The sequence below is a fragment of the Procambarus clarkii genome, chromosome 93 (assembly GCF_040958095.1).
Source record: "Procambarus clarkii isolate CNS0578487 chromosome 93, FALCON_Pclarkii_2.0, whole genome shotgun sequence".
Taxonomy (NCBI): Eukaryota; Metazoa; Arthropoda; class Malacostraca; order Decapoda; family Cambaridae; genus Procambarus; species Procambarus clarkii.
In genome coordinates, this window is record NC_091242.1 from 1496638 (window position 1) to 1507570 (window position 10933).

General features: G+C 38.5%; 1 protein-coding gene across 1 annotated transcript; it reads right to left on the bottom strand.

Moving 5' to 3' along the window:
- Window positions 1–4551: 4551 nt before the first annotated feature.
- On the bottom strand, window positions 4552–10314 carry LOC138359759 (speckle-type POZ protein B-like). The gene is made up of 3 exons (XM_069319422.1): window positions 10113–10314; window positions 8309–8451; window positions 4552–7997 (listed from the first exon to the last, which is right to left on the bottom strand). The coding sequence occupies exons 1-3, from the start codon at window positions 10266–10268 to the stop codon at window positions 7850–7852; spliced, it is 447 nt and encodes a 148-aa protein (XP_069175523.1). The 5' UTR covers window positions 10269–10314; the 3' UTR covers window positions 4552–7849.
- Window positions 10315–10933: the final 619 nt, after the last annotated feature.

The following is a 10933-nucleotide window of genomic DNA, read 5'->3' on the forward strand; positions in this document are numbered from 1 at the left end:
GTTTACTGTTCTTATAGTAGTCAAAATTATTGTACGAACATTGCAGAAGACAGCTCCATTCTCAAATTTACCTTCCTCATTACTGCTTTTGCAATCAAATTCATTGTAATGTCCTTGTAGCTAAATAAAATTTGGGATTCAGTTCCAGAGCCCATTATGTACCCCTCTGGAATCTTTTTCACTACCTCCCACAGAATGGGTATGGGGTGCATAATAAATGAACTGAACCAACTTAGACTATAGGGTTACGGGTTGATCATGCCCGTGCCACCTTCTGGGTGGCTTAAACTTTATCAATGATCGATTGATAACCAATCAATCAATCTAGACATAATTACCTGGTCACAGACCGAGCCGCAGAGACGTTGATCCTCGATTGATTTTTTTTATTAACAACCTTGGGTATACACAGCAATGTGCTGCTACCCTGTTCTATATGAAAGATTACACTGTGTAGATTAAAAACTAGCTATAAGTTCATCTAATACATAACTGTATTTTCCTCATTTTTCCATTTTAGGTGATGTAAGTTGAAGTCACCAAGTTAAATAATTTTTGGAACTAGGTTTGAGGTACTAGGTACTACTAAGCAATAATATTTTATTTCCATTATGTGGTCTTGACACCAATGAGGATTAGCATCTGGTGACTTATATTGAAGGATTAAGCACATTTTGTATTTCCTTTTGATCAGCACCTCAGCCATATTATTTGTGGTGTTTGGCACCTACTTACAGATGGTGTCCTTGATATACAGGCTGACTCCACCCTGTAACCTGTGTTGTCAAATTTGTGAAGATTGTATTTTTGTATCCGTATTTCACTGTCATAGTAGTCTTCGGTATGAGCTTCCATTAAGGCCACAAATACCTGTTCTGTACTTGCGTCAATTAGGAGCCCAGTTATCTGTGCAAATACATATGATTTTATCATATTTGTAGTGTTAACATCTGTGGTTCTTGTGTGGAGAGGGATGCACTGTACCTCTGTACTGTCTAGCATTTTACTTGAGTTAATTTTTTACATTTCTCACCATTCTTTTTATATTCCTTATTAAAAAAAAAGTTCTCCTGGTATATATAGTTGTTGTATTCTTAATGAATTCTTTTGGTTTTATTTACCTATAGTTCCTATAGTGATATGAAATACAATGCAATCTTTCTTATTCAAGAAATTTGTACAGTTTTGGGTGGGAAAATGTGCAACTACCAAAGCAACATGTGCCTGTATTTAGGATATTTCTGTACTTAACTGAATGATTATATTTATGTTCCACTAGTTCTTGATAGCCCATATGTAATATATCCCATGCATAATATCGACAGGTTCCAATTTCGTGCTTTGGATCCCTTGGTCTACCTGTGTCTATTCATCTAGTTGTGCTTGCAGGGGTTGAGCTCTGCTCTTTCGGCCCGCCTCTCAACTGTCAATCAACTGTTACTAACCATATATTTTTTTTCCACACCACACACACCCCAGGAAGCAGCCCATGACAGCTGGCTAACCCCAGGTACCTATTTACTGCTAGGTAACAGGCGCATCAGGGTGAAAGAAACTGCCCATCGTTTCTCGCCAGCGCCTCGGATCGAACCCAGGACTACAGGATTACGCGTCCAGTGTTCTGTCCGCTCATCCACCAGCCACCGGGATTGGAGAAGTTAAGAAATGCAATAGTCATACAGTAATAGAGCTTTGAGCATGATATAATAGGAAAACCAACTCCATTGTAAGTTCTGAGTTAGGACTTTGCAAAAGTGCATGACCAGCATGCCATATTAGTCAAACCATTACAATTAGTAGGAAGGTATTACAAATAGTTATACAGTAAAGTACTCAGACAGCCCATTATGAAAGTTACTTTAGTATAAAGGATTATAAAACAGCATGTTTGGAATGCAGAACAGAAGAGGTGATTAAAAAGCCAAAAAGGATGCAAACCATTGTAAAAACAAAATCCCAAAAATACCAGGGCACCTAAACCTTCTCCTAGGGCAAATGTACTGACTATTTTCCTTGTGAGAGGGTGGTCTGACCTCTTGTTACTCACTTAGCATTTTCACTTACTTTTCGTCCAAATTGTCATTACGGTAGTTGCAAGTTGAACCTGTCATGAACCAACAGTATTGGTACATCAGACAAAAGTAAAAGGAACTAACTCAACAATTATACCAAAGCAAAGTTATAAGAAAACCATGACAGTGGTTTGGGAGAAAAGCAGCTGGTATATAGTATGAAAGAGGTGGAGGAACATCTCATAATGAACCACATCAACTGAACATGCAGCTGTGAAGTGGCAAAGGGAAAGCAAAGAATACTGTACATTGAAGTTTATACAGTAATCATTATTGGAGTACTGAGCGCTAGTGTGAAAGTTTATAGGGCAAAATTTAAAGCAAATTTGTCAATAGGGAAGTAAGAACCAGTAGTGCTAATGACCTTAAAGTGTGAACCAAGCTCATTCAGAACAAACATTGGGGTCTGAGAAGTCAGCAATGTCAGAACCCCCAAAAATGAAGGATAAACATACAGTATATGACAAATGAATTTACAGTACCAGCAATCTTGCAAGCCCTCTTCCAATTATGGGGAACATTGGCGTTATCAACAGTGGAGACGTAAGTTGCAGATGAGGAGTCACATTAACATGGCTGAAAAATGTTGACAAAACCACACACTAGAAAATAGAGACGACGACGTTTCGGTCTGTCCTGGACCATTATCAAATCAATTGTGTGACATAAGTTCTCTTAATCTCACATTCAGCTAAACAAATTGCATAAAAGCTGCTGACTTAATTACTGAATAATTAACAAAAATACTGTAAACAGAGAAAGTCTCGAAGTAAAGAAGGGTGTACAAAAAAAATAAATGGTATCCAAGATCAGATTGTTGTTAAAATACAGTTAAGCAATGTAGATAAATCAAGCAATGAAGAATAGTCCAGGATGAGCAAGGGAGGGAGTTTGGCCATGCACACAGATTCTGTTGAGGAAGATGGTAGCGGTAGATAGGTCTTGGGAGTAAATGGAGCCATTTTGTTATAGCGGTGTCACTGAAATGAGGGCGAGTGTGATGGAAAAATCAGTGACTAAGGCACTCTTTTCCTCAGGAAAGGAAGTGGCAGCACCTGGCTCAAGTTTCTGGCTGGAAGAAAGAAACAAAGGTGTTGAGAGAAATGATCAATCCAGCATCGATCTTGACCGAAGATGAAAGCCAGCATTCATCTTGGGGAAAGAAGAGTAGAGACTGAGGGCAAGAGTAGAGATGGAACCCACATTGGTAGACAAAGAGAGAAATAGGATCGGCCAACACACGGGCAATAGCAGGAAAGATCAGCGAGGGACCAAGAGGGCTACTTTTAGTGTAGACAGCGGACAGGAAGGAGAATGAAGCACATCAGTTTAAGTCACAGTGGCGAGGACATGAAAACAATTCTGGAGAGGGTGGGGGTTAAGGCAGGGAGGGTAAGGGGTTCCCATGACCCAAAGAGCTCTTTGGGGGTTTTGAGAGGTGGGGGTTTTGCTTGTACACTGTCATAGCAGTCAGGAGAGGGGTTAACTTGAGATGATTTCGGGGCTTAGCGTTCCCGCGGCCCGGTCCTCTACCAGGCCTCCTTTTTGTTACACAACCCCAAGAAGCAGCCTGTAGTAGCTGTCTAACTACCAGGTACCTATTTACTGCTAGGTGAACAGGGAGCATCAGGGTGAAAGAAACTTTGCCCATTTGTTTCCGCCTCCGCCGGGATTAAACCCGGAACCTTAGGACTACGAATCTCGCACACTGGCCACTCGGCTGTAAGGGCTCCCTCCCCCTGACAGCTGAGGAGGGGACACAAACCACCCACACCTGCTGACACCAATACAAAAAAACTCCACACCACATTATGTTTACTCTCATGGGCAGGAGCTTTTCCCCACAGTTGTATCAGCCATTCTTGTAACCAATCAGTGGTAGTATATAATCACACCCATATTAAAAGTTATGTTTTACACCCATATTAATAGTAACATGCATAGCAGCAACGAGAAGCTTGCATTTAACATTTATTTTACAGTTATGCAATATATATATACCAAGAACATGTCGGATATTTAAAAACCGCCATCTGACAATTAACTCCCCTGCAAAAAATATAATTAGCTTTTTCATGGGGTGGGTTCAATATACTTTTACTATTTATTACTAGATAACTAAATATGATCCATAATTAAGGGGGATTAGGGTCTAAACCCAACTGAAAGGTGTGTGGTAATTCACTGCTGATCATATCCATTAAAATAACAATGTCCCAAAAGCAAAAATTAGCCGGTGAGCATAACTTTCATGTTTGTGTACATGTATGTGCTCACCAAGTTGTGCCTGTGGGATTGAGCTTCAGCTCTTTGGTCCGCATATATTTGTTTCACATATTTATGTATGTATGTATGAATGTTTGTTATTTTTTATATATATATTTATCAGCCTATTGAAGAATATTCACAGTATTTTAATGGGCAATTTCATAGTCCAAGGGTATTTCTTAGTTTACACATTTATGGAAATAAATAACAGTTCATTTAACCAACTTTATTGGTTCATTGGGAGTTCTTCAGTGTAAGAGTACAGAGGTAGAGACTCACAGAGCCTACCATCACATGACCTGCAGGACCAGTGTGGCGGCAGACACTTATGTCATACCCGGGCGCCGACACACTAAGAGCCAGCCCAGACCAGCCACCATGCCTCCACCACTCGTGCCACCATTTGGATACAATAAATTTAATGTTTAGCCTCCCCCAATTTGGGGTATGAAATATATCTCAACAAAGATTACAGTAATTGTGAAATATTTTCAAGGAATCTATGAAGCAGCCAGTTCTACGCAGTTGTGTATACAGTATTTAAAGAAATAAAATGAGCCGTCTCCAGGGAATACATTCAACATGGTCAATGTGATTCGGAACAATTATAATGAGATGTTCAGATTAACTAAATGGAAAGCATTTAATGTAATGCAATGTAATTATCAAAAGGAGGCACCAAGCCGGGAAGGCTATGTAGCACCATCAAATGTGTGGGACAATCATAGGGCTCTAAATATCACTAAGGATGCCAGTACGAGAACAGAAATGCATAAGGCGAATGACATCAAACGTATCTGATTCTCCAAGAATTCTATCAAGGGACAAGTGACCGCGAGGGATGGTCGGGAAGCAAGACACGTTCGTCCAGGAAGTTAGGACACTCGACAAGGATATGCACGACTGTAAGAGGGGCAATGAGTTTGGATAATAATGAGCAGGATGGCGCTCCATTAAGTGTCCAGGAGTTATGCGTGTATGGCCAATACACAACCTCGCCAGAGCAGTTTCCCACTGTCAGTTATGGTGGTAGGAGGAAGGCCATGGGGACATTATTCTGACCAAGCTCCTACAGTTAGTGACATTTACCCATGTACAAAAATATTATAAAAAAAAAATAAAAATAAAACTATTTCCCAGATAAATTAAAAATAATATTGTTCAAAGTGTTTAAGGAAATCAATATTAACGTCAAATTTATCTCATTAGCCAGAGCACATCCAATTCTACCACTAGTACGTCAATAAGGTATCCTTTGGGTGGAAGCCCTTTATAATGTTCTATCAAATGTATTTTATCTTTTTTGCTATCTAATCAGTTAGGTAACTAAATTTGAGAACAGATACACAACATTACTTGCAAGAACTGACTTGAGATTCCCATTAAATACCATCAGGCAATTCTGGACATTACATGATCAAAGTATTTTTTATATTTTAAAGAAAATTGCAAATTTGTGTGGCACAAAGCCAACTTGTCCAAATATTTCTGAATTCACAGATTACTGAAGTAAGCAAAAGGAAATGGAAGATGAGAAGACATTCACTTTGTACTAGAAATTACATAAATTAACATATATTTGAACTGTTGCATGACTATTGTTACCAAACTTGTAGTTTGCTTATGAGTTTGATTTGCTACAACAGGAATGATTGGGTTGTAATTATGGCTGATAATTTGGTGGTCAACATAATTCAGTTTATCACTAGGGATGCCCAATAACTATACTGCAGAATGCTGCAGGAACAAAATATCAATGAAGCTGACCACTAAATTTCAGCATAAAACAACTAGTCAGAGAGGAGAGCTTCAGAATGAGCAAGCCATGAGTAGTAATCTAACATTAGAACTCATGGCAACTGAGGTACATCTGGCACAAGTTTACAGTAAACAAATCATAACGTATGAGTACAATGATGCTGGGTGGATAACATGGCACGGCGGCAGATGAATCAACTGGGATTCTTAATGCAGATCAAAGCTATCAATTCAGCTTGTGAAACTCTTTGGGAGATTTGAGATTGGTATTTTGTGGCCTAGCTAGCATTTATATGGGCATTTCTAATAAATCGGAACACACATGAAATGACAGACTTATGTTCTAGCTGGTCTGGGTGGGTTGTTCTCGTAAGCTACACCATGGCACAAATTGTTCACTGCCTGCTCTTCACAGGTAAATACAGGAGCTCACAAAATTCTTGACAACAAAACATTAAAAAATCTTGCTACAAATGATCTTAATTTCAAAACACTTTCATTTACACCATCCACTTTTATTTCTCACTTCATTCAAAATGTTCCAACACAATCAAGTACTTCCTTATACTTTTGCACACTAATCATTTTAATAAACATCTAAACATTCTTGAATAGGCTCCATGTTATTGACTGAGAATACCCTGTGAAGCTTAATGATGCTATTGATACATACTGTATATTGTAAATATAAATCAGCCTAAGCTGAAATCGGTGGAATCAAGACAGCACACTTTAAAGTAACTGTACACTACATATTTGTCTTTCTTTTAATAAATTCTCAGAATCAAGAGTACACCTTGTCTACTGCATCTAGCTACAAAAGCTCAATCTAATGTAAAGTTGTACATTGCAGATGATTTTTCATAGAAAAGATGCTTCCAAGATATCCATAATGTTCCTCCTGTAAAACATAACAAATTTGAATTATCCAACACAGGAGTAGGATGCTTCAACTAGCCAACAGTACATTGACCCAGAGGGAAGAATGCAAACATCACTAAACCCTCCAAGGTGCTACTTTGGTGTCACTAAAAAAACAAGGCTCCTGTTTCTGTTTTTTCCAATTGTTTTCTTTCCTCAACTCCCTGAAATGCCTGTATTACATTTTCCATCTATTAGCCTGGCTTGCTAGCTTGAAAGACGAGAGAGTGCCACACATAATAACAACAATAATTAGCAAAGTAATGAGTGGAAGGTCCAAGACTCAAGCAAGAGTTCAATGTTTTGGGCCATCACTTGCTAAATCACAGATATCTACACAAAGACACACATGCACTTCCGAGTTAGGTGCCTGCACACTGCAGTTTGTGGCTTTTAAAAGGAATTTGTGTGCAGCACAGGCCCCAATGAGATCATTTGGTGGACTTTTTGTGGGGCAGGAGCAACTGGGCGCAGTAGAGGGACTGCAGCCCTACCAACCTGAGTGGGCAGGGACTTTTGTCCCCTGATTGTACTCTGTTGACTGGTGGGATGAGAGGCCTGGTTCCCCCTACCAGGCCCCACCACACACTGTCTTCTCATGGCCTGGAACACAGCTTGGCTTTTAACACCACTCACTCCAATTAGTGCAAGGAGCTTCGCAACACTGATCCATGACGCAATTTTTTCTTCTGGTGTATGCTACACCGAAGATCAAAAAGAGCCAATTAAGTCAGACCAAGTGTGAGTGTGTGGCCAGGTGGGGAGGCCAGGGGTGCCGGGGGTAACGGCCAAGCCTACAAATGGGAATCTGGAAGTGTTGCCATCCAGACTCAGGGACTGGCTTTTATCCTTTTGCGAGGGGGCCCAATGGGTGGAATTTGTTGAGTAGCCAATGCCCTAAATGCTTCAGCAATAAGATGTGGATGCGACTGTATCATAGATTTCCATCCTTGGGTCTCCATAACATCTGTTGCATGTCTGTAAAATCAAAGCAGAAATGCATTATTCAATCTATACATATTTAGTATGCAATAATACAAAAAGGAACTGCAAATGAATTCTCACACCTCTTATAGTACACAAAGTATCATTTTTCTATGCCTATAATATGTCAAAAGACACAGTATAAATATGAAATGCAACAATTACAATTGTTGATTGCACTCTAAAATAAATTGTAAACATAGTTACGAGATAAAAGTGGAGAGGGTAAAGAGTCTATACAACAGAGAAAAGAGGCTGTCAGACAATATGAAACATCAAGCAGGTACAGTATTAGACACACTTACGTATTTATAAATTCTATGGCTTGAGCTTTAAGTTGATCTGCAGAATGGAGGTCAGCAAGTATTAGAACATCTGCAGCATTTTCAGTGCTCAGGTTCGTACATAATGCTTCTTCACACATCACTTTCAGCCGCTCCAGTGCATACTGGAAGCAACAAAACACAATGTAAAGTGTCCTTCAATTCTGTAATATGTTAATCAAGACTACCTACTGAATTAAATCTATTAAGAGCAAGTATTCATCTCGACAGAAAAAAAGATTTAAATACAAAATCTCATCATCACTACTAACTTGGTACACCACAAATCTTCAAACAACCCACCATTTACTTCAAACTGACCTTTCACCCAAATTTTGCTTTACTGTTTATAAAATAACCACACATTTAATAAAACAGAACCCACTAACACCCTGATCTCGAATTTCTTAAAAAACTTTCTATACCGAGCTCATCTCTCAATTTTGAAAATTGGGGATGTGTCGCAGATGGAAGGTAAACAAAATGTCTTGTTCTGCTGTATGTGAACCATGCACTGCATAATGTGGTTTGCATATTTCCTGGTGAAAGCCACAGCCTATCTCGAATGTATTATTGTATATAAACTCCCTCACACGAGTAGATCTAATTTCATCACACTGAATATTTTACCAACAGTTCTCTCTACAGCTAGCTATTCACCTACAGTATTTCTGTTCGTCTCAATCTAGAATTCCAATTGATTTTCCTAACTTTTGACTATTATAATCACAATCTAGTATACATTATTCCACCTATCACGCGTCTATGTGCTAGCATGAATACAACAATCTTAGACTCGGTTACAGTGTCTGGTGCTTTTCTTCTTTGATATTGTATCTTTTGCACAAAATTTTCAATGCAATTCATAATTCAAATAATGATTTTTCTAGTGTTCCATCTAACATGTGGTGTGGAAAAGCTACATGCAATAATGAGTAAATAAACACACAAAATTAATGTTTCAGTCAGTCCTGGACCATTATCAAGTTGTGTCATGACCTGATAATGGTCCAAGATGGAACAAAACTCTGTTATTTCCTTTATTTTAAAATTAGTGGGTTGGGTTTCCGATTTTCAGCCATGCTATTGCAACCTAATGACACACTAACAAAGACAGTTAAACATGAAAGTATTAAGGTAAGCACTGCACAATTAATCAACGATATTCAATGTTTAAATCATAAATTACTTTTTCAACAATAATTTAGCTACAAATACTTTAGATATTTAGTTGATCATGGATTCAATCAATCCGAATGTGTCAGGCAGAAATGGCTAAATATGCTTTGAGAGTACTATACACGAATTATAGAGCCGATATACAAAAGTCACGAGTGGAGACAATCTTTACTCGGATGGGTGGTTAAGGTGATAAAACAAATATCTAATACTGATGAACTTCAAAATTGTACTGCTTATGATGTGTCCAGACAAATAAAAAGGGGTATACTATACATGACAATGAAGGACAAATGCTCCGATGCCTTGTATATATTTTATCTAAAGACTTCATATGATATTTGAGCAAGTCATGAACATCAATGACTCGTTCAAGTTCCATCTCCAATGCCAACACTGGATATTTACGTTTATAGAACCACATATACAGTATTGCATTGTTTAGCCGTGTGATTACTGCATCCACTTCAGCCTCAGCCTCTGCTAAACTGACTTCTTACTGTATTTTCTGGGAACTGTTATCATTAACACACTCAGACATTTCTCCAATTACTTTCACACTACATATGCAACTAATACTTTCTTTATTAACTGCTGCACAACTCACTTTGTCTGCCGCTGCTAAAAGGTCGTCGGCCATTTTTTCTAAGTTGGTCGCTTTCCCTGTGTAAATGAAGCGTAGCATTTCCCGTAAAACTTCATGATCGACATCTTGAATTTCTACTCGATTGTGTTTTCTTTCTTCCATTTCGTGCGCAAACATTGCAGCAAACACTGGTGATCGTGCTGAAAAATTTATTGTTATTAGTTATCAAGGCGGTATACTCATCCCACATCCGAGTGTGACCCAAGATAACTCATTCCTACTTGCATATAATCACTATCCTATTTCCTACTTTCACTGGGAGAGGCATCAGCCCAAAGAAGAAAAATACTTGAAATATAGTTAATGGAAATCACAGGTAACAAATTATATAAAAAATCATAGATAATAATAATAAATCATTAAGATATCATGCATCAATTCATGACACGATTTACAATACAATAAACAGTATACTGTAGTACCATGAATATAGCATAATACCATACCAACAGTCATCTCGGCAGCATCATACCACCACTTTACGTTAAGTGTGCTCCCTCATAAAATGCATTACACTGTACAATACTGTACATACAAATCATTTATACCCTTCTTACAAAGCACTTCCACCCGGCCTTGCCCCTTTACCATATCTAGTGTTGTCCCACACACACTTTTCCTCAACTTTCTCAACCACTCGCTCGCCAAACCCCTTTTATGCCAGTCTTCCTCTGTTCCTCCCATTCTGAAATTTGCCTTAATTCACACACTTCAGTAGTGTACCACCAACCATTCATTTAGTAAAAGCAAGTAAAAACCACCTTGATATCTTCTTAATCTTG

Excerpts from the sequence above, each read along its gene's own strand:
- LOC138359759 (XM_069319422.1), bottom strand. The coding sequence starts at position 10,268 with ATGTTTGCGCACGAAATGGAAGAAAGAAAACACAATCGAGTAGAAATT. Across the intron at positions 8,452-10,112 it reads TTTTAGCAGCGGCAGACAAA|TATGCACTGGAGCGGCTGAA; the intron begins GTGAGTTGTGCA and ends TGTTGCTTCCAG. Across the intron at positions 7,998-8,308 it reads GCCATAGAATTTATAAATAC|ACATGCAACAGATGTTATGG; the intron begins GTAAGTGTGTCT and ends TTGATTTTACAG.